At 34.4% G+C, this 23420-nt stretch overlaps 1 protein-coding gene across 4 annotated transcripts in view; it reads right to left on the bottom strand.

Moving 5' to 3' along the window:
- The window catches only part of NDFIP2 (Nedd4 family interacting protein 2), an 88790-nt gene that overhangs the window by 20963 nt on the left and 44407 nt on the right, over positions 1–23420 (bottom strand). Inside the window, exons 5-8 of one of the 4 annotated variants that reach the window (XR_011246248.1) lie at positions 15981–16105; positions 10969–11035; positions 8164–8269; positions 2499–2624 (exon numbers count right to left, since the gene is read on the bottom strand). Coding sequence is in view for 3 of the 4 variants with exons in the window: in XM_059995682.1 (XP_059851665.1) it covers positions 8166–8269; positions 10969–11035; positions 15981–16105 (296 nt within the window). In the remaining variant the exon portion in view is untranslated. Of the gene's footprint in view, positions 1–1843; positions 2625–3228; positions 7890–8163; positions 8270–10968; positions 11036–15980; positions 16106–23420 lie in introns of those variants that run through there. The other 3 variants (XM_059995682.1, XM_059995681.1, XM_059995680.1) reach the window with 3 other exon arrangements.

Here is a 23420-nt window from a genome sequence, read left to right as displayed (position 1 = left end):
CTTGCACACTTCCATCTTTTCAAGGTCTAGTTCCAGTGTCATCTCTTCAGTGAAGGGTGCCCTAGTTCTCTCAGAGATCAATTACTCAGACCCATGATGTCTGTTCCCATCTATCTCACGTTAGCACCTTTTTCGGTTTATAAATCTGCTTCCATTAGCCTCTGAGCTAAAGGGCAGAAAGCATCTTACATACCCAGGGACACACACAGATCCCGGCCCTAGCAGCTATGCCACCCACCCCAGCCATCCATTCATTCAATTTGTCAAGATCTGTGCTAGGTGCTGGGGAGGCAAGCAAAGCTGAACACGAGAAAATATCCACCACTGGGGACAGAAACACAAAAATCAACAGTGATGGCGCAGTGTCATAAATGCCTTGACGGGAATAATAGAGGGGTCTAAGAACCAAGAGGACCAGAGTCAGGGCAGGAGAGAATTTAAGCTCTTTTTGAAGAAGATGGGAAGAGGAATAAGGTAGGAGATGGATTTCATGTGGCGGCAACAGCATGATCCCTTCAAGAACTATGAACTGACACTCAAAAACATCTCACCCCAACTACGATCACGGTAGAGTCCAAGGGACTTAGCTCCAATCTATGTGTTTCCCTTTCAAAGTCATAGACATTAAAAAAATAAATAAATCCAAGACTAAGAACACATCAATCATAAGAGAAAGCTGGTGAAGTAATTTATCCTAGAATCAGAAACCACCTGCCCACGAACCTATTTTCTGTTCACTTCCCAACCAGGATTTCAGTGCACTGGCTCCCTGAGCAAAAGCAATGAGTCACCAATGATAGAGTGTCAGCATCTCATCAGCTCACAGCGGAACTCTGAGGGGACTGGCCTGTAGGCTTCCGAGCTTCAGCCCAGAGACGTGTGTGCGCTTCCTCTGCCCCACCAGTTGGAGCGCTTCCACTCTTTGCATAACTGGGCCCCTTAAAATCAATGGTCATCTAGGCAACTGTTGCTTTAATTCCACTTGCCACAGAGGAGATACAGGGAGCCAGCACTCGATCAACGTGATGCTACTATAATCACCCTTTCCAAAGGGACTGGCAGATAAAATGCCCACATCAGGCAAGGGCTTACTTCAGGTCCTGGAGGCATTTGCTAACACTAACTGGCAGCCCAGTCAGCAAACACACTGAGCCGAAAGATGTAGTGTCTACCTTTTTCTTTGGCATAAATCTCACCTAATCCTCAGGTACATATTGTGCTTCCCAACAAACAGATGGGAAAACTGAGGTGTGTCGGTTAAGCAAATTGCCTGAGCTTGCATGAGAGCTGGTATTTGAGTCCGGGGGTAATCTAGCTCTAAAACCCAGTCTTTCTGTTACACGAAGCTCCCTCTCTTAGTCATCCACAGGCTCCTCAAGGATAGAGCGGGGAAGATACTAGTGGAAAAACATTATACTTTTTTGAGGCGAGAAAAATCAACTATATGGTAATTAATCCAATTCTGCTCGCTTTACAGGATTATGGAGAAAGTAACTGCCTTCTCAGCACAAACAGTTCTATTCTGTCCCAACGCTCCCACACTGCCCTGCAGATACAGCCCTGCGGAGAGCCACGCTGTGTGTTTAAAGGCAGGAAAACCAGAAGGCTCTCAGTGAGAGAGGTCATGAAGCAAGAACTCCAGAAATGCTCATTAACCGTTTGAGATCTGTATTACGTGCCTTTTCCTTGCCCTGTAAAGTCTGACTTATGTCTTGATCCTAACACTTGTAACTTCCTATCACTTGTACACAAGGAGATAGATATAGAGAGAAACACATGATAAGAGAGGCATCAGCAGGACTACTAGACCAAAATCCACAACTTCAAACTATGGGAAGGAAATGTGCTGTCACAGGGCAGATGTATTGCACTGGAACCTCTGGAAATTGAGGCTGGGATGTTAATTTCCCCCCAATTCCCAGTTGACTATAATGCACCATATTGAATAACAATCACAGCTCTAGAGATATTCAAAGAATCATTCAATCAAAAATTCACCTCTGGAGATCCTGTAGAATTAGGGATATGTACGACCCAGCTGTCTCTTAAAAGTTCATAACTCTCAGCTGAAAATGGTATTTAAGGTGAGGGTTTCAGCCATTTTGGCGAGTTACTCAGTTTTTCTGGGTCTTTCCCACGTATACATGTTATTAAACTTTTGTTTGATTTTATCCCGTTTGAAAAAAGAAGGTTCATAAACCTCAGTGAACTGACGCTTTCCACAGTCTCATCATTTTAAAAATCTGGATTTAGGAAGTGATATTTCACACTTTATTATATTAGAATGAGTGGTCACCAATGCTTGCCAGCAATTAAGGGTCTTTAGGTCTTCTCTCTGAATGAATAAAATGGGAATTAAAGGTTTACAGCCCAAATGCCATAGTTAGTCAAACCAAATCACTATGCAGGAATTTACATGGCTGAGAAAACTAAGTTTGATGGAAACGAAATAACATATTTCCACACTAGGGATTTATGCACAAGTACAGTTCTTATACCTCTGAAGAGTTCATCTTTCCAACAAGGTTATTTGTTACTTTTCACATTCTGAGTCCTCCAGATTGCTTCTGAGCTTTGGGCAAACTTTTGTTGTACTTGCTGATCTCACTATGCTTCTGGTAAAGCTAAAAGAAGAAAAGAAACTGCTTTAAGGAAGGATAGTCTGTGGCCCTTCTCGCTGTCACTAAAGGTAAAGCACTGATTTAATTAAAACAAACACGAAGGAGTAGGAAAGTAATAAAGTGGGTTTGTTTGTTCTTTTTGTTTTGCAAGCTTGAGAGGAAAACCACCTCCAAGATTATGTGAACCAGTGTGTGATCTGGGCTTGCTATAACCTCAGCTGTTAAAGGGGCAATAACCCTATCTCTTCCCTATTTAGCTGCTGAATTTTTTTTTAATGGTTTCCATGAAAACTAAGTGGGTTTTTTAGAAGCAGGTAGCTTAATCTCTCAAAACAAAAACAAACAAAAAAAAGAAAGGTAAGTTGAAAACATCAAGAAAGAAAAGTGAAAACAAGCAAACATGTTGAGTTCAAAATAAACATTTTCTTTTTAACTGCTTAACTTTTACGAAGTATGGAATGAGCTTTTTCTGTTTTTCTAAATAATTTTAGGGAAGGTTGCATTTTAGGCCATATGTCCCAAATAAGAACACACACCCATAAGCAGGTCTGATCTATGGTGACGACTAATCTTTTGCAAAGTAGAAAGAAACATAAATTATCTTCATAAAGCTGATGCTTTTGCATTTATTAAAATTAAACTGCAATCTATCTCCCAACATACAAATTACTGTGACAAGTTAAATGATGTTCCCACATTCCAACCTAATTCCATGCCAGTTGTTTTCATGTAACATAAGTTTGATCATATAAACATTTTGTGAGGCCAAGGTGGCGATAATATATTGTGAATCAAACTGATTTTGAAAAACATGCATGACAGGTTCACATTTCCACATTTACTGAACTTTATTAACACATATAAAACATGTTTTATATATGGGCAAGGACATTCAATACTAAATGGCACATTATCCTCTAACAGTTGAACTTTATCAAGAATGAGGTTTTAGAATATAATACACTAATATTTCATGACTATTTGAAGAATTAAATAGCAAACAATTAAAATAACAATTAACAGCAGTTTAAACATACAAAAAGCTCACTGTTTACTATTGACCATAAGCGGAATCATTCCAATACAACTTCTATTTAAAAAAAAAAAAAAAAAAAGGAAAAAAAAAATAGTACCATGTCTGTTCTACAGGCCAAAAAAACGGGTGTCTAGGCAGGGCTGATTAGGTGACTCCTGCCCTAATACTGCAGTTACTTCTCTCAAAGGGCAGTGGGTTTAGGCAGTCACTTCTCAGCACAGTGTAGAGTTATATACAGGGTGATCATATAATTTCTCCTCCAAATTAGGACACTTATGAGAGAGGAGGCACTACATAAGGTGAGGAAATAGGAATAACCAGATCTGTTATGAGCAAACTCAGGATATATATGTCACTCTAGTTAAATACAGTATCAAATGCACTATCATTACCTTTGTGCTTTTGGGGACAGTATAGACCAGTTGAAAAAAATTATATTAAATTAAGAAACCCTGAATTTTTCTCCAACTGGACTTTCTGAACTCCAATTTTCCTGTCATCAGAGGTTTTGCTGGAAATATTAGTGATTATTATCTTAACAGGTTAAAATTTATGAACTTCAAAGGCATGGGATATAGCTTATAGACTCAAAAGGCTAGAGATTAGTATTTTTTTCTGTTAAAAAGAGATTTTCATTTTAACCAACTATAATAGAATTTGTCTTTTAATTTCTAAGATGTATCCTGAACACACTATATAGAAAATGTATTTTTACCTTAAATTCAGTTTACTTCATAAAAACATAAAAATGGATTTTTCTGGCCATAACTAGCTTATTCAAATATAATAGAAATAATGTAATATATTTTTTGTATTAACTTCCGAGCTCCAGTTCACACTCATTCAAAAATTGTTTATAGACACCCTAACAAGGATTTTGATTTTCAATCTTTAAGGCAGGGTGCAAAGGCAATTAAGTATCTCCAAAACACAACAGCAGCTATTCTGTCCAAGCTCACAGGAAATGAAGGGAAGTATGTAGGATCTGATAAATCCAGAAGAGAATGTTGTTTTTTAAAATAATATTCTGATTCTCCTGATTGGATGATGAGATTTAAGACTACCAATGAATTGTACCAATTAAAGAGGATCAGGTAACATCACACTTGAATCTTACAGATTTGGGGGGGGAAAAAAATCAAAACAAAAAGTGAAGTTTTGACATTGGGTCAACATCCACATGCAGAAACTAAGTATTAATGCCACAGAAACAAAAATAAAATTTTAATAAATTGATGTATGATAGATGATCTAGATATTTTATCTTACTATGTATCATAGCTTAATTTCATTAAAAACTATTACAAAGAACAAAGTACAGGTCTACAGGAAAATTAATGTGCAATAAAGAGACCTAGCACGAGTTCACATTTCTTCTAAGTAAATTTTAACTTTAATTAATTTCCAAATCAGGCAACTAAATCAAACATTTTGTTTCTTTACCCCAGGCTATTGTTTTACTTCAATGGGTGTAACACAGGTACTTTAACAAACAATAAAAATTCTAGCAGGGGAGGAGAATAAATGAGGGAAAACAAGAAAATAGGAGGCTCAATTAGCAAAACAAAACATGTTTTATTTATCAAAGACAATGAAATAAATCAGAAAATACAGAGAAATACAAAAAAAGTTATAAAGCGTAATAAATTTTATTTTTTCAGAAATGGAAAAATGACCCTGAATAGTTTTAGATGCATCTTTTAGTAGTCAGTGTCTAATAATAAACAAGCAATATATTTTATATGTTCTATATAGGTGTATCAACTGATTTTTAAGTTTAAAAGATAATTCCCATCATTTTTAATGTTGCATTTCAAAAGCAAAGATATAACTGAAGAGAAAACAGATGAGACATAAAATGATTTGTAAAATGTAGTAGCTTATGAATGTAAAATAGATTCCAGTTGTAATAATATTCACACACACTCTCGCAACACACTCACACCCCTATGTTCCACAGACACATTTCCATAACTTGAAAACAGATATTTCACATATCTCAATTCAGGAAATGATTTTTACAAGTTAATCCTACAATCAGAAAGCAAGAAGCTATTAAAAGCACAAGTTTTTATTTGCTAAATTAAACTAAACATCTAAAGGAAAAAATATTACAATGATATTTAAAGATACTTTTTATTGGCTTTTTAAAAGACAAAATGCAAATGAGAGTATCTTATTCAGAAAATTAATTTTCAAAAATGTCTTAAATGAAATAAATATACTATCTAATACAATCTCTTCCTGCAAGAATCTCTAAGATGAGCAATGCTAAAAACCAAACTTCTCATTTGAGAAACCCTAAAACTGTCAAGTCCCTTTAAAAAAAAAAAAAAAAAAAAGATTTTCTTATAAAGGACATGTGGCATACCCACATTTTCTTAAAATTTGTCCTAAAACTATCTTTAACACCCAAATTTTCTATATATATTAAGTTCACTTAATTTAAAATGAATGAAGAGATATCTATCTAGACACAATTTCTAAGAAAAAGATGCAGAAAGTAATTTATGCATGGTTATTTACAGAAAGTTTTGCTAAATAATGATGTAAATATTGGTTCAACAATCTGACAAAGCCTAATAATCAGCACTGCAGGTTTCAAAAAACCTTATATATAACAAAGGATGTTTCAAGTGTAGAGTTACTAGATAAATCTAAGAGCCAGAAACTAAAGTATTTGACATGGTTAATAGTTTCATTTTTATTATGTTAAATGTCAGGTCAGAAGTCAATGGCATTTACACGCTGGAAGACTGTTTATCATTCAACTCTTTCAATTATATCAAACACTGATTAATCAAATGTGACTGCACTTTACTGCTCCCACTTTATGGTTTCTTTCAAGTATACCCAAATCTTTTAAATGGGCACATATGCAACTGTGCAAAACAAATGAAATATAAATATTTAAGAGAATGAACAGAAATGGCTTTTAAGCATAAACCACTCTGCCATTCAGTTATGAAGCTCTATCTTTTCCTCACTAATTTGTCTTCTGCTTTTAGTAGTCTTCTATCTTATTAAAGTTGCAGGTTTACAGACGATCTGGAAATTTCACATTGATACAAGAAAGGAATGTCTGGTCGATGCAGTCTAGGGACAAAAAGAATTAGCCTTAAAATGTATTAAGTTGCAATTATCTAAACGACAGCATAATGAAAAACGATCTTATAAGCAGTATTACATCAAGTATATAATATCCTTTTGATAAGAATGACATAAGGTAGCATATATCAAAATATATTCTAAAGTTTAGGCTTCTAACCATCTAGAAAATATTTACATTAGAGTTTAAACTCTTGAAAATGCAAACAAGGTAATCACACTGAATATTCACAGAATATCATTTAAGTTAGTAAAATTACTTTGCCTTTTATCTTACAGGTAATGCCGACAAACTCTTAAGGTCACTGCTTGTAAAGACATTTTACCAGTTAAAGAGAAAATGTGACATCTTCTAGGGGTAGGAAGAAACCTTAGTGGAACATTTAAAGTGATATTTAAATATAATCCAGAAATGCAATTGTAATCATTGTTCTCTTCAGCAGAAATAAGTAAATCATGTCAGCTTACGTAAAACTCATATAAGCATAAAATTTAAGCAACCAAATCACAAACCATACAATTTATTTATACTTAAGTCATAGCAACTTGAAGCATTTTGTACTTAAAGATACATCCAGAAGTTAAGTGTTTTAGTAGACATTTTGCTTATGCGGTTCAACTACTTTAAAAGTTCAAATCAATGAAGTGTATGGTACTTGCTTTAAAAGTATCAATAGTATAGCGAGTAGAGATATGAGGTCTCTTCATGTGAAGATCTACTAGCTGCACAATAAATAAATGCCTTTACTATAGACACAGCCTCCAGAAACTCACTGGATAACCAGTAAGACAACCTCTGCTCATTTCTTTATATTCCTATTTATTCAAGTTGCAGCCTTGGTTGTTGATACAAACTGGCACACATTAAGAAAATAGTAACAAAGCTCCTATTTTCTTCACACAACTCTTATTCATTGATCCAGTTTGTTAAGATCAGTGCATGGCAAGTTGCTTTTCAATCAGATTTGTTTTTTTGTTTGTTTTATCCACCAGATATCTATGTGAATTTCACACTGTTTTATGCAAAATGCCCATTCTCTCTGTGTAAGTGCTTTGTCATATTTTGTTTTTCAAGCTTTCAAATGCTGTGCTGGTGGTTACTTCGTATACATCCTGTGGTCAAGCTTTAAAAAGAAATTTAAAAGTCTGATTTAAAGTTTCAGTTTACTCATAATACATTTTTAAAAATTAAAATGTATGAAATTCAATTTTTAAAATGGAAGTTATCTTAAAAGTTCACAACTTCTTAAATTTCAGTAAGTGACTGTTAACAGTATAAAAATCTATTAAATATGCTGAATTTGAGTAAACAACATGAGTACACATTAAGCATTTAATATGCATCTGGTGAATTTGAATACAAAAGGAATAAACAATTAATATATTAATATTTCTTACCTCTATAATAAGAAGAAATATCTTGTTCTATGAGCAGCTGCCATGCTTTCAGACATGTTTCTGACTTTTAGATAATTAACAAATCCTCTGAAGAAAAGAAGCAGGCCTGAGAAGGTTGAAATAATACAGATATGTTATGTTCTTACACAGAAAGGGGACACAATACATTTTAGATAGACAATTATAAACAAGATCCTCTTGGTCTAAGGAATTTAACATGTAGGATTACAGTCATTCCATAATATATTTTACATTATAATGACAAATCTATTGTAAGGAAATATAATAAAATTTAACTGCCACCCCCAAATTCTTTCAATTTGTTACACCTAGATGTATCTAAAGTAAAGTAAATCCAGCCAGGAAATCCAAAATTACACAAAAATACACACTTACTAAATTATTTCTTAAAAAGCAAAGCTACCTAATGCATTTAAACTGATTCAACTCATAGAAGTCCCATTTTATACCAAACTTTTTAATTACTATAACTACTAAGCAAACTAAGACATATTTACTGATATAAAGTATTCAAGAGAGAACATATGCATGTAATTGCTAACAATTGTGGGATAAAACCAATAACAAGCCTGTCTAGCAAGATCAGGTGCCTGTCATCTGCAAGATTTGTATTTAGAGATATGTGCATTATGTAAATAATTTACTTATTAGTTATTATTTTCAAGTAATAAAAGACTAATTTATAATAAAAATTAAGTTGAGAAAAATCAAGAAAGAAGACTTTGGAAGCAGCCACTAGTGATTTCTTAAATGATTTGAGATGTATCTTCTATCTATCTCAGTGTTCTCCTCTGTAAAATAGTATTTTTAAATAATAATCATTTACATTAATAATCATTTATAATAATCACAGGTATCTTTAGTAATCAATTAAACAAAGCCTGTGAAATGCTTCAAAGTTTCAGGTGAAAAATATTAGCTAAGTATAAAAAGCATTACCATTATTAGTAGAGCTAAGTCTTTGATATACTTAAGCATACAATTCTAAGGGCAACATTTATTGACTCCAGTAAATTTTTAACTAGGTAATGGTGGGCGGGAGGGCAGGGACCAAAAGATATGTACGCATGCAACTTTCCTCAGCAGGAGGAAGAGTCTGTCAATTTAAAATGTAAAGTCTCAACTCAAATTTGTAACCCAATTCTAAGACAATAATCGAAGCACTAAAATAAGAAGCATGGTTATAATAAATTAGAAAGGAAAGATAGAAGAGATATACAAATAATGACTTAAACAAGTGGTATAAGTTTCACCTAAATCTGATCCCATCTGCTTCCCATATCCTCTTTCCACTTGTGACCCCCACTCTGAATTCTCCCCTCATGCCCTTCCAGATGATGTTCAAAGATAATGATATTGTGATCCAAACATAAAAGTACTACTGAAAAATGTACACCAAAATTATTTGTGAAATCCTTTCTTTTGTCTATGAAGCTGCTGATTCTAAGACATATTTTGTTCTGCTCAGGCATTTTCCAAAATAAGCCAATTCACATCTAGAAACCGATCACTCAGCAGCTATTGTTTCTCAGCATTCTATGATGTGCTCAACACTCTTCTGAGTATTATGTGAGAGGAACATTTTGATCATGAATTAAGTTTTCACATTCCCCTAAATGCTAGATTATGGCTCTGATATGGAACTGGGGCTGCCCTCTGCATTCTACTCTGTCTCACAGTTGCCTTCCGAAGGCTCCTCAATCCGCTAATAATATTTATAAGCAAGTATCTCATTCAATATGCTTAAATACCTAAAAGACTTCATCAATTTTTTCACTTTTACGGAAGAAACTCAATAATGAGCACAGAATCAGTCAGAAAACAATTACCAATACAAAAAACTGGCTAAACTTTTGTACAAGTCTGCCTCCCCAACAAAATCACAACATTAGAATAATTTCATTATAATTATTAGAGAAACAATCTAGGATTTTTAGTGACCTTAACCGACCACTAAGATTTTGTTTCCCCAAAGATCCAAAAGATGCAACAGCAGGACTAAATATAAACTCAAGGAGAACACTGCCACCTACTGAAATGCTATTTTCTGGTATAATTATGTTACTAGAGAAATGTGGGCTCTTAAACCTAAAAAGAAACAAAATGTATTCTTCATGTCGGTAAATAAATTTGAAATGTGGATTAAAGGTATCATGTGATTTTAAGATTAACTTAATTATCATATATCTAAAGAGGAAAACACAAGGGATTGGAAATCGGAAATCCATAAAATTCATCAATATTAATAAAAGACATGCCTTGTAAGAAGAAAACTCAACAGAAGTACTGTGATCATTAGGCATGAAGCCTTTCCTTATGCCTGACTGATTAATGATTAATGCAGGGTACACTTCCAAAGTGTAAAGAATGTTTCAATGATCCAAAAATAAAAGAATGGACAGAATATCCAACTATCCTCCTCTCAACACTTCCTACGATCATTAAAAGAAAATTATGCATGTATATTTTCCAAAATAAATGCTGAAGGTAACTATTTTTTAATCATTTTAGGATTTTCAAGTTTTGTAGGATTGACTTATCATTCAACCACTGATTCTTTAAATTGACAGGCTCTGAATTTTAAATCAGAAATCCAGAATGCTACATAGAATTATCTGAATAGCAAAGATGATATAAGTGTTTGGATATGAGAATTTTACAACAGAAAAAATTTTTTCCACATAAATTATAAAACAGTATATTTACATCTCACATTTTTAGGAAACATCAAAGTTAAACTAAATGCAAATTAGTCATACTGAAATGCATTAAGAATAAACTTACCAAGTACAAGAAATATCCACCAAAGCCAATACTGTCCATTGAAATATCCAGTAAAATAATCAGAAAACTGTGGAGTGAACATAAATATATTAACCGTATTTGTGTACCTAAATTTGAAAATCATAAGTCTTAGTTTCAGAATGATTTACCTCAAATAATCTTTAGCAGTTAAAACAGCACAAAAAGAAAAACAGAAAAGAAAAAAATACTTAATGACATACACATATAATTATTTGAGAAAAAATAACAGCAAACACACTTATGCAAAATCTTTTAGAAACAAAAAATAGTTTCAAACTGCTTGTAAAGAAGAAAGATAAGTGCTATATATCTGAATCCAACATTTTCTCATTAAGGAGTTCACATGTCAGTTCTTTTTTCATAATCTCTCAAAGCCACAACTACCATCCCAAACACACTACAGCAACCTGCTGCTTTAGATATTAACACCAAAAGCCACATTAGTTTAATCTTATCAGATGGGGATGTTCTGCTGACCTCTAAAAAGAAGAGCTTTTGACCTTCTATACACCCCCTACTGTTAATCACTGCCAAGAATACTAGGCACATAAAGACCCCCAACTCATTAGAGTCTTTTTATTTTCAAACTAGATGCTCCAGCATTCATTTCCCAACAGTGAGCTGAGAACAGTGAAATGAACCTTGAAGCGGCATTTCAACAGTTCCTATTAGTGGCCGTGGTAGACAGTTTATATTCTCTGTGAAGTGAGGATATGAACAGGCAGACGGAAGGCAGGGTTTGATGATATTGGACACAGGTATCTTTTTCTTGATTAGACTAGGGACATGATGATTTATTATCTTCGAAAAGTTTTCTTTTTAAATCAGTCTAATATTCCTGCTTATTTAATCTACTCTGTTTCCATTGGTCTCTGAATCGAATCTGATTTAACTAAAAATGAGTTTGTTAAATGCAGATTTGTCCTCAGATGTATCTATCTCCAACTTTATAGGTTATTATTTCCAACTATTCATTGGTAATTTCCATAAAAGCTTAAAAATCTTATAGGTGTGGTTATAACAAAAACGCTTACAAATTGTAATGTTACTAGTGAGGAAGTATATCCACTAAAGGTTATCTAAATCTGTTTTTAAAAGCTTTTAAATTATTCTCACAGGAAGTATTTACAATATATGAACCATGATCTAGGTTCTCAGCTTAGAGTTTTAGAAATTACAAAGATTAGAGATTTCAGAGTACCATCATAGATGCAAATCCCACATACTCCTACACCTTTAAAATATGTACAATAAAGGGAGAACTAGAAAATTGTGGGAATATAGCTTGTAAAGTAGTAAAGCACTACACTACTTTTTAATCAAATGATTAATAATTAGAAATAAAAGGTTTTCATACAGGTTTTAGAGATTATAAGAACAAAAGGAATAAAGAACCTAAGCAATACATTTTTAACTTTCTAATTTTTAAATATATTTAAAAATATATTTCTAATATTTAAAATATATTTAATATATAATATTACCCGACAAGAGGCAACCAGAAAAGAACAATGTCATTCTTCACCAAAAATACGAACCTGCAGCTATTCTTTATTTATTCCCAAGTGAAGAATAGAATTACCTTCACTTTGAAGTCAAAGAGAAAAACTCACCATGTAAAAAGGATAAACTAATAAGCTTTGGGGTTCATTACTAAGTTGTCAAGTGTTTCAAAATACTAAAAGTCATAGGGTTGAGCCAAGCTGTGTTTTTGGTTTTTTTAAAATAACTAAATAACTCATGTTGACTGGTCAACCGCAGGCTGCAGAAATCAAATTTTGGAAAATAAATTAACCAACAATAAGAATTTATCTGATTTAAATTTGACAAAAAAAAATTCATCTGATTTTATTTTATTAATATGACACCAGTATTTTATTGTTTACATCCTGTCTACTTTCTAAAAGACTTGTCAGTTTTTAATAAAATATATATGACTTTTAAAACAAATAATAGAAACATCAAAAGTCTTAAAAATAATATCAGAATCTGGGCTAAAGATATTTACACTAAATATGAGGTTCACAGCAGCTCATGAACAAAAAGAAAAGCAGCAGTTAATTTATAAATTGCTTATTATCTAATAAAAGGAAACACCAGGCTTTCAGGAGAAAATCTTTCTCTCAGCATTGAACTACAAGGGAAACTTATTGCCTTAAGCATTATAATAAAAGTCAAAGTACAGTGTTACAGAGGCAGTAGAGAATTAGGAGAAGAGGCACTGAACTGAAATCAAGCTAGATCCAAATCCACATACAAACTGTGGGACACTGAGCAAGTTATTAGACTTTTTATTCTTAGTTTCATCATCAATAAAATGGCTGGCTTGTCTCCAGCATCACTGATACAGACAGGGTTAAAGAATTTAGTGCCTGTAATGAATTATGACTGGAACATAGTAAGTACTCACTGAATGGTGGCTACTGTTATTTTATAACAAAAGATTTTTTTTTTTTGGTACGTGGGCCTCTCACTGTTGTGGCCTCTCCCACTGCGGAGCACAGGCTCCAGACGCGCAGGCTCAGCGGCCATGGCTCACGGGCCCAGCCGCTCCGCGGCATGTGGGATCCTCCCGGACCGGGGCACGAACTCGTGTCCCCTGCATTGGCAGGAGGACTCTCAACCACTGCGCCACCAGGGAAGCCCTATAACAAAAGATTTTTTAAAATCTTTCTCTTATATCAATTCTCAATATACACTACAGGTATAATATTAACCTTAACTCAGTAAAGGTATTTTAAAAGGAAACTCAACAGTCCCAGTGATTAAACTTGACACTCTTATATACCTTACAAAACGTTGAGAAACTCCAGTCTTTGAATTTAAGGTCCCCATCTTATCACAGTGACTGGAGTTGATTACTAGACAATCTAACCCCTTCTCAACCTGGGATTCTAAGAGAGAATTAGGCCCTAATATCCTAGAGGCAAAGGTTGCATATAATGCACTAATTTCTTTTTTATGAATGTAGAATGATACTAGCAATTCAATAACTTTAGGAGAATTGAGAAAATCAAATCATTTTCTGTGTTCTGTGACTCAGACAAGAAATCTCATTTGAATAATTGTAATTAATTCTATTACTAACATAACCAAGGTTGGACATTACCTAGTTCCAACTCTTTCGAGATTTTCTAGTAATAACTTCTGCAAAGGCAGGGGCTGTCTCTTTATCTCTGCATGCCCCATAACACCTAACAGATTTATGCTAATGGTGGGAACCCACTCTACATTTTTTAAATGAAATTGAAACAAGTAATTGCCAGGGGGGCAGTTCTTACAATGGCTCAGGTTTTAATCACCTTAGAAGAAGCCAGTCCACAGGTCCCACCAAGAATCAACTGTTTAATAACCAAATCCTATAATCTAGTCTGAACAGAGACAGGGTATGAGAAGATTACTGAAACCCTGGGAAGTAATAAAATAAGTTTAAAAATAATGAAGAAACACATAAAATTCAAAGTTTTAATATTTTTATAATGGGTAATTTTTTAAATCTATTTGACAATGTAGGTGCATAACTGAAGTGTGTGAAGCACTTAATAAAAGCCGACATATTAGTATATGATTCTACTGAAAATTTCAGGAGGACTTGACTCATTCAACTAGAAATCAATGTTTAAATATATATGATTTGTAGAAAGTATGTATTTTATTAGTTGTATATAGCATTTAAATGTGTGGGTAACTTTTAAGAAGAGTTATTAATTAACAAAGCCACTTTCCTAGCCTTACCTAAAGAAATCAGGAGAAAAGCTTTGTAAAAAGGAGCCAAAAGGGGCCTTCAAGAGGCAAAGGAAAAGAGCTGGGGGAAGATTATGTTAACAATACTCCTGCCTGTACAACGGGTACAAAAAATTATTCGGGGGCTAGAAAAGCTGTTGAGATAGGAGAAAGAAAAGGACTTCTTGTTATCTCCCTACACATTACCTCGTAAATGATACGAGATAGACAGAGGGTGATTTCCAGGAACAACAGGAAAATGAGAAGAAAGGCTTAGAAGGAATGTAAAGGAAAAAAAGATGAGTTCTTATAACCACCTCAAAGGCCTGTACTGTACTTTTTTAGCTCTTAATGTTACCAAAAAAGAAAAAATAAAAATAAAAAAGAAACAGTGAGAATATATTTAAGTCCATGATAATTTCACTAACCAATGGAAATTTTTATGTTTTAAAACTGATTTTAGGCAGACCTACACTATATCACAATAGTGGCAGCCATGATTTACTGAGCACATATACTTGTGCAGCAACTGAGCAAGGTACTCTCAATATGTCACGTTCATGCCTCACAAAAATACTGAATGGCAGCTATTATCAGCTTACCATGAAGAAACTAATGCTCAGAACAATTTAAAAACTTAAAGTCAGAACATTGATATACAAAAAGATGAGATTCAAACTCAGATTTATCCGATTTCAAAGTCCTTTCCACTTACTGAGGCTTCCCTGGTGGCGCAGTGGTTAAGAATCCACCTGCCAATGCAGGGGACACGGGTTCGAGCCCTGGTCCGGGATGATCCCACATGCTGCGGAGCAACTAAGCCCGTGTGCCACAACTACTGAGCCTGCGCTCTAGAGCCAGCGAGCCACAACTACTGAGCCCACGCGCCTAAAGCCCATGCTCCGCAACAAGAGAAGCCACCACAAGGAGAAGCCCACGCACCACAACAAAGAGTAGCCCCCGCTCACCACAACTAGAGAAAGCCCTCAGGCAGCAACAAAGACCCAACACAGCCAAAAATAAATAAATTAATTAATTAAAAACAAACAAACAAAAATTTCTTTCCACATACTAACAAGCTCTCATATAATACAGTCATAAAATGTCCACACCACAGAGATCACTATGATAGTTAAGGATAGAAGTTAAGAATAAGTCTCAAAATAATTGAGCTCATATACACAAAATGAACATTTGTGAACCACATAGGAAATTTTATGTATTTTAATTTTAGAGACAAAAGTGATAGAGGCTATCAAGACACTCACCCTGACAATAAGGATCCATTTGATCAATGAAAGGCCAAATCCACAGATGGCACCATACCTTCCAGCTATGGTATTGGTGATACAGAAGGATAAACAAAATCCAAGCCAGTTGAAAATAAATGCCACTGAAAGCAAGAGAAATAATTCTTTTAAAGACCACACTTTGGAAACAAATTAACAGAGACATAATATAAACATCAATAATACTTCATAACTCAATGGAAACAGCAGTTCTTTCTCTTAATTCTGTACTAATTAAGTCTTGTTTACAGACTATAGTTTATCTTTTGCAAATGTATTAGTTATTTACTATACATTAACAAGTGGGTAAGCTTGGTTTCTTGTCAGTTTGGTCAACAAGAATCAATACCTTACAGCTTATCACCAAAAGGTGAAACTGCATTTTTTTTTCTTTTATACATACATTTGTTATTGAAGCTGCATTTTTAAACCAGTTAAAAATTAGATCACAATGTAGCTCCCATGTGATCCTACCCAAAAATTCTAGTCTAAGCCATCATCAGCCAGCCAAATTAAAAAGCAATATTAAAGATGAGCCGAATAAATTATAAACTATTGTTCCCAGAGCAGATACTGTTCATTGCCTTCTCTTCTTACCTAACAAAACCTGTTGTTCCCCTTCCCAGGAACCCACCGACCTCTAGAGCCTGTATTTTTAGGAAAGGCTGGACCCCATACTTAGCCCCCAAAGGTGAGTCCTGTCTGGGAAAATCACAGAAGGCCCAAATCCCTTGCCAGTGAATTTTTTTTTAATAGGACTTCTGAAAAACATTCTTAAAAACACAGCAAGGAGAGGGAAGATGGAATATAGGTAAAACAACAGTGGTTTTGAATTGATCATTGTTGAAGCTGGGAGATGGATACACAGATGTTTATTACACTCTTGTCTAGTTTGAGAATTTCTACAATGAAAGTTTTTTAAAAAGAATAGAAGAAAAGGCCCTTCTTCCACTGGGTATCACGTTTAACTGTAATGCCTGGAACTGCTGCAGGGAGCTTGCTATCAGCCTGAGGATTAAACCATCACTCCAAATAGTGGGGGAGTGAAGAAAACCGAAGTAAAGCAAAGCAGAGCCACAGCACTGATATGGTCTGTGCCTGAGGTCTGCTCATCCAGGGACTTCTTGTTTTGTGAGATAATCTCCTAACTATTTAAAACAGTTGAAGGGTTTTCTATTTCTCATAGCAGAAACCATTCTGACATAGGTCCTTGAGATATAATCAGAGTACCTTATTTACGTCCAAGACAGCAACATCATCAAAATAATAATAGTAATAATAATAAAACTAAAGATCAGTTTGAACCTAAATCTTGTTCAGTGCCCAGCCTCTTACCCTAAATATCTCCAACCAAGCCTCAGGGAGAATAAAGTAAATTACCTAGAGAAATTCTAGTTTTTCAGAATTCTAAAGACAAAGAGGAAACATTTTAGGATAAGTTTAAATGAAATGGCTATTTTTTCGAAGTAATGCCCCTACTCCTGTTAATTTCTTCCTTCCTAATACTTTCTAGTCGCAGCTTTTTTGATCATTTATGGGAAACTGTACTATATGGTGTGATAGTCAGAAAAATCAATTTTGAAATAAGAGACTCGTGTTTGAGTCACATCGTACTCACTCACTAGATATATGACCCTGGACTCACTGCTGACTTCTGTTGAGCCACAGTCCTCTGATCTTTAAGTACCTACTTCACAAGATTGATAAGAGGATTAAGTGAGAATGTAAAGAGCTTAAGCATAGTACAGAAGCTGGCACACGGTGACTGCTAAAAAAATGCTAGCCATCATCACTACCCATACAAAATGATCTCTTCACATTACAGACTAGGTCCCATCTTTCCTGCAAAACAACTTCAAGAGACACTACTATAAATAAAGCTTGTTTACTCTCTACCGTACTGTACAACAGAGATAGGATATTTCCATCATTGTAGAATAATCTATTGCACATAGCCACTCTGTATCAAACTGGCTAATATTTGTGTTAGGTTAGGGAAAGCACATAACAAAAAATAATTTTATATCTATTTAAACTAAAGAATTTATATTACCAAACAGCAGTAGAGATTCCCAACTGGTTGCTACCTATGTGTTAATGGCAGGCTGAGATATGTCTCTCCTCAGCCCTTAGGGCAGGCAGGTGAGGTCTGGGGCAGAGGACAGACTGCCACCAGTCCTGAGCACCTTACTCTTTTATCTCATTGTGCTATAAACATTCTATCATTTTGCAAGCATGTCGTGTTGTTGAAACATAGGAGGCACTGATGGAGAAAACCCAAAACAGCAAACATTCCAAAAGTGTATTTTCACCTGAGTATGTGTATGTTTAGCTTTGGGGAAAAAATAATTTAAACACTGTCCAATTTCTTCAAAATCAGATTTACCAATATCTATTATATGTATCATTGTAGCCAAAAGAGAAATAAGATTCAAAAGAACAAAAAAGTAGTTAATGAGCCACCATGTTTTCTTTATGCTCTCCGCCAGCAGTATGAATTCCTATAAATTGTGCTCATGTGATATAATTTGTTATAGACTAAACTCTGTCCCCTCAAAATTCATAGATTAAAGCCCTGACCTCCAGTGTGACTGTATTTAGAGATAGTGCCTTTAGGGAGGTGGCTAAAATTAAATAAGGTTATAAGGGTGAAGCCCTAATACAATAGGATTGGTGTCCTTATAGGAAGAGGAATAGACACGAGAAAGCTCTCTCTCTCTGCACACATGTAGAGAAGAGGTCATGTGAGGACACCACAAGAAGACAGCCAACTGCAGGCCCAAAGAGAACCCTCACCAGAAACCAAATTTTCTGGCACCTTAATCTTGGACTTCTACCCTCCAGAACTGTGAGAAAATAAATTTTCATTGTTTAAGCCACCCAGACTGTGGTTTTTCGTTATGGCAGCCTGAATAGACAAATGCGTAATTTAATCATCTTTAATTGGTTTAAGCACTACAAAAACAGAGAAGTTGTGACTACTGAAGCATAAATAGATTCACTTTTTATGCCCCTTGGCCTACAAAATAGAAGTAAAGCTGAAGAGGTCTTTACAGTACAGAAAGAGCAAAGCATTCAATTCTGGATCCTCTAGGACATGTCTGTCTCAGTTGTCAAAAAAGAGAATTTAATAAATTGTACACTAAACCTTAAGTATGTAAAATCCATAAAAGAAATAATGTGTAGTAGAGGCAGGTGAACATATACATGCCTAAGAAAGAAGACAAGAACAGAAGGACAAGTTAAGACTGAGAACAGGTAGGCTCCACACAAAGTCACAAGCCAAGTAAGAAGCATAGCTGGGACTGGAGTATCCACGTCTTTTATGCCTATATCGAGTGATCTTTTCATTATATACACCTCCCACCTACCCAAAGAGGTTGGCAGAATAATCTAGAAAGCAATATTGTACACTGTAGTTTATCCATTAACTAGTAAGGCTACACTTTAAAATTTTCAATAGCCACAAGATACTTATAAATAATAAAGGGGAAAAGAGTAACTTCATAGTGAAGAAAGCTGGCGGACACTACCTTAACCTGACGAGAGTTAACATCACTAGTAATAAGACATATCTAGATCATTGCTTCTGATTTGATGTACTGAAAAGAACACATCATTTCTGTGGTATTCTTGAGGGGGAAAAAAGAAAAAAAAAAGGAAAGAAATGCAAAACCTGAATCTAATCATGAGGAAACATGAGCTAAATCCAAACTGAAAGACATGCTACAAAATAACTGACCAGTATTCTTCAGAAGAATCAAAGTTGTTATGAAACAAAGAAAGACTAAGAAACTGTTCCAGGTTGAGGCAGACTAAGGAAACACAGAAACTAATATAATGTGTAATCCTGAAATAGATCCTAGATCAAGAAAAGGACATCAGTGAGACAACTGGCAAAATGTGAATAAGGTCTACAAACTAGTTAGTAGTATTTTGTAATGTTAATTTCCTAATGTTGATCATTGGACTGAAGTTACATACGTTAACACTTGGAAAATGAAAGTTATATGGCAATTGTACTATTTTTGCAATTTTTTCCTAAATTTAAAATTATTTCAAAATGAAAAGTTTAAAAAGTTTTAAATTAAATTTTGACACTTGCTTTGAAAATAAACAAATGAGTATCATAAATGAATGATACCAATATACTAACATTATGCACTTATTAAATTTTTTATCACAGAAAAATCCTCATTATATATAAATGCACCAGGTTTCAAACACAGTAAGTTCCCAAAGAATAATCAGTTTCACTATACTTGATTCTGAACTGCATAAAGGCAAATTCCTATCTTATCCTCATGCAATTCTCTTTGTTTAAACTATCAGCCATTGAGAAAAACATAAAGCTAACAATTTATTAATTTTAAGACATTTCTACTAAATTATAAGCAATGAAATGACAAAATTTTTTTCTTATAAACAGAACAAATTCAATAAAATGTTCACAAATATTATGAGTTTCTTAAGGTGTAGTTATAATTCTTAGATGTCCCCCCTTTCTGGATTCACTTACAGTATGTGACCTCATCTAAAAACATAGCTTTACATGAACAGAATAAGTCATCAATGCATTGTTTTTCAGTGTGTAGTACCCAGATAACCCCTCTAAGAACTGTCACTTTTATGACTCATCCATGGTAGGTACTTGAAAGAATTTACTGAATAAAGATGCTCAAGATCACTAATCGTTGGGGAAATGCAAATTAAATCACAAAGAGACACTACCACACAACTATTAGATTTCTAAATTTTTTTTTTTTCCTGTGGTACCTGGGCCTCTCACTGTTGTGGCCTCTCCCATTGCGGAGCACAGGCTCCGGACGCGCAGGCTCAGCGGCAATGGCTCACGGGCCCAGCCGCTCCGTGGCACGTACCCATGTCCCCTGCATCGGCAGGCGGACTCTCAACCACTGCGCCACCAGGGAAGCCCTAGATTTCCAAAATTTTTAAAACTGTTAATACTAAATGCTGACGAGGATCAGACCAATAGGAACTTTCATTCACTGCTGGCAGGAATGCAGAACAGAACTGAAAGACAGTTTGGCAATTTCTTACAAATCAGAATTCACGTTTCAAAACACCTTTCTAATTCTTTTTAAAGTTACGTACAAGTAACTTAATATCTTTTAAATTATGCTTCCCTCAAGTCTAAAATGGGAATAATGCCGGTGATTAATTATTACTATAGCATGCTGACGTGAAGATTCACACACAGTACAAAAGGCTAAACCTTAGAAAAGTTTTCTAAACAGAATCCATTACATTTTTAAGCATTAGAGTTCAAGGTCATTTCCACAGAACATCAATTATCCAACGAACCAAACCTTAATTTCTAGCTTTTAACTAACATATAACTGACTTCTATTCCATTCTTTTAGAGACAAAATCTCTTAAAAGTATGCTCAGATACAAGCACATAAGGCACACATAGGGAATTTTTCAGTGACATTTCAAGGGATTAGGAGAAGCAAAACATTATCAGGGGATACACACATTTCGTTCTTTACATTTTCTGAACATGGACAAGAAATTATCTCACCAAATTTACGTGTAAACTTTTTTTTAGGGTTACATGTGGTAAGAGACTGAATTGTAGACATTGAAAACAGAGAAGGAAAGAATTAAACTGACAGAAGGTCTTAACTGAAATATTCTTATTGATAATCACTGCAGTTTTATTTGCACAACTTGTATAACCTGAAATGGTTAAATTATAAACCACGCTAAAGAAAATCTATTTCCAGACCTTAGAAATAGACAATAGAACAGAACATAGACAATAGCTACTGGATAGTTTAGAGTTTGGAAAATATAGCAAGTTGCAATTTGTAGAACAGCCACTAGGTGGTAGTGACTACAAATAAATCTATGCTCATTAAAGCAAATAAACTGAAGTACTGGCCTACACCCTACCCAAAGAAATGTATCAGGAAATGAAGGTGAAAAATAATTTATAATCTTACTCTTATAATACTGGTGCAGTATTTGTAGAAGAGGAAGCATAAAGATATAAACTGTAGAAACATAATTTAGTAAAAATGTAATAAAATGCAGGTAATTTACATTAATATATTAAATGTAAATATTTATATTCATATTAATTAATGTAGCACCAGTGGCCAAAAATAAGGTCAATCTTATTTTTGTGCCTAGGTTACTGTGCATTTACAACACTGGTGTATCAGTGAAATGCTGTCAGATCTAAAAAATAAAGATTGATAAGAAGATAGCATGGTTAAGTGAAATATAGAAATGGAGAGATAATAACTAAGCTCTGAGTCAAATAATTAGATGGTGTCAAATAACATGTTTCTATTGCTAAGCAACAGGTATTTATACTAACTACAAATAACTACAATAAATTTAAATTCTTTCTTTTTCCAATGAAGATTTCTTAAAAGACATAACCATGAAAGGAATTAATGTTTATGCTACTCTTTTTGTAAAGAAAATATGTGGGAAGCCTGTTATTAATATAAAGGGTTACCAGGTTGAACTTAAACTAAGAAAAAAATTAAAGTTCACTAGACTAACAGTACAAAACAGAGTTATTTGTAGCCAAAGTGTTCATTTCCTTTTCATCATACTTAACATCATATCTAACTACAAATTATAACTAAAACCACAAGACATAAATATTGCATATACAGGGAGCTTCCCTGGTGGCGCAGTGGTTGAGAGTCCGCACGGGTTCGTGCCCCGGTCCGGGAAGATCCTGCATGCCGTGAAGCGGCTGGGCCCGTGGGCCATGGCCGCTGGGCCTGTGCGTCCGGAGCCTGTGCTCCGCAACGGGAGAGGCCACAACGGTGAGAGGCCCATGTACAACATAAAAAAAAAAAAAAATTGCATATACATTAGCTGATTGCCAACCTGAATATAATTTAGTAAATCTGAAGAGAAAAATGTAACTGCCTGCCCATCCACACACACATTTCTGAGTGGTTCAACTACTATTCTTCAGTAGATGAAATGAAATAAGGAAAGGAAGCAAGAAACCATTTGAAAATGGAGGAAAAGGTAAGGGAATTTTCAGACTCAAAAGTAACTCAACTTAGGAAGTATGTATTTTCTATTTTGTCTATTTTTTTTTGTCTGTTATTAAAATTGAATGTGGTACTTTACATAGGTAAAATATTCCTCAGTTCTAGCTTCAAAATTAACTCTACAGCTGAAATAAATTAAATCAGCATTCTATCAAAGAAGGTATGAAAGCGTGGTCATTTAACCAGGTTGAGGGCAGAAATTAACCCTACCATAATCTAATAAATGTACTTAGTTGAATACTGGGTTTCCAAAAATTATTTTATCAATTTAAACAGTTTGAGTGTCATAATATTATGTACTGAGTGTACTATGTGCCATTCCTGAGATAGGAACTGAAATAATGAAGACTCTAATGAAGTCTTTCCACAA

This window comes from Delphinus delphis, chromosome 18 (genome assembly GCF_949987515.2).
Source record: "Delphinus delphis chromosome 18, mDelDel1.2, whole genome shotgun sequence".
In the NCBI taxonomy this organism is placed as follows: Eukaryota; Metazoa; Chordata; class Mammalia; order Artiodactyla; family Delphinidae; genus Delphinus; species Delphinus delphis.
The sequence above is the reverse complement of the archived record's forward strand: the minus strand, read 5'-3'. Positions and strand labels throughout refer to the sequence as shown.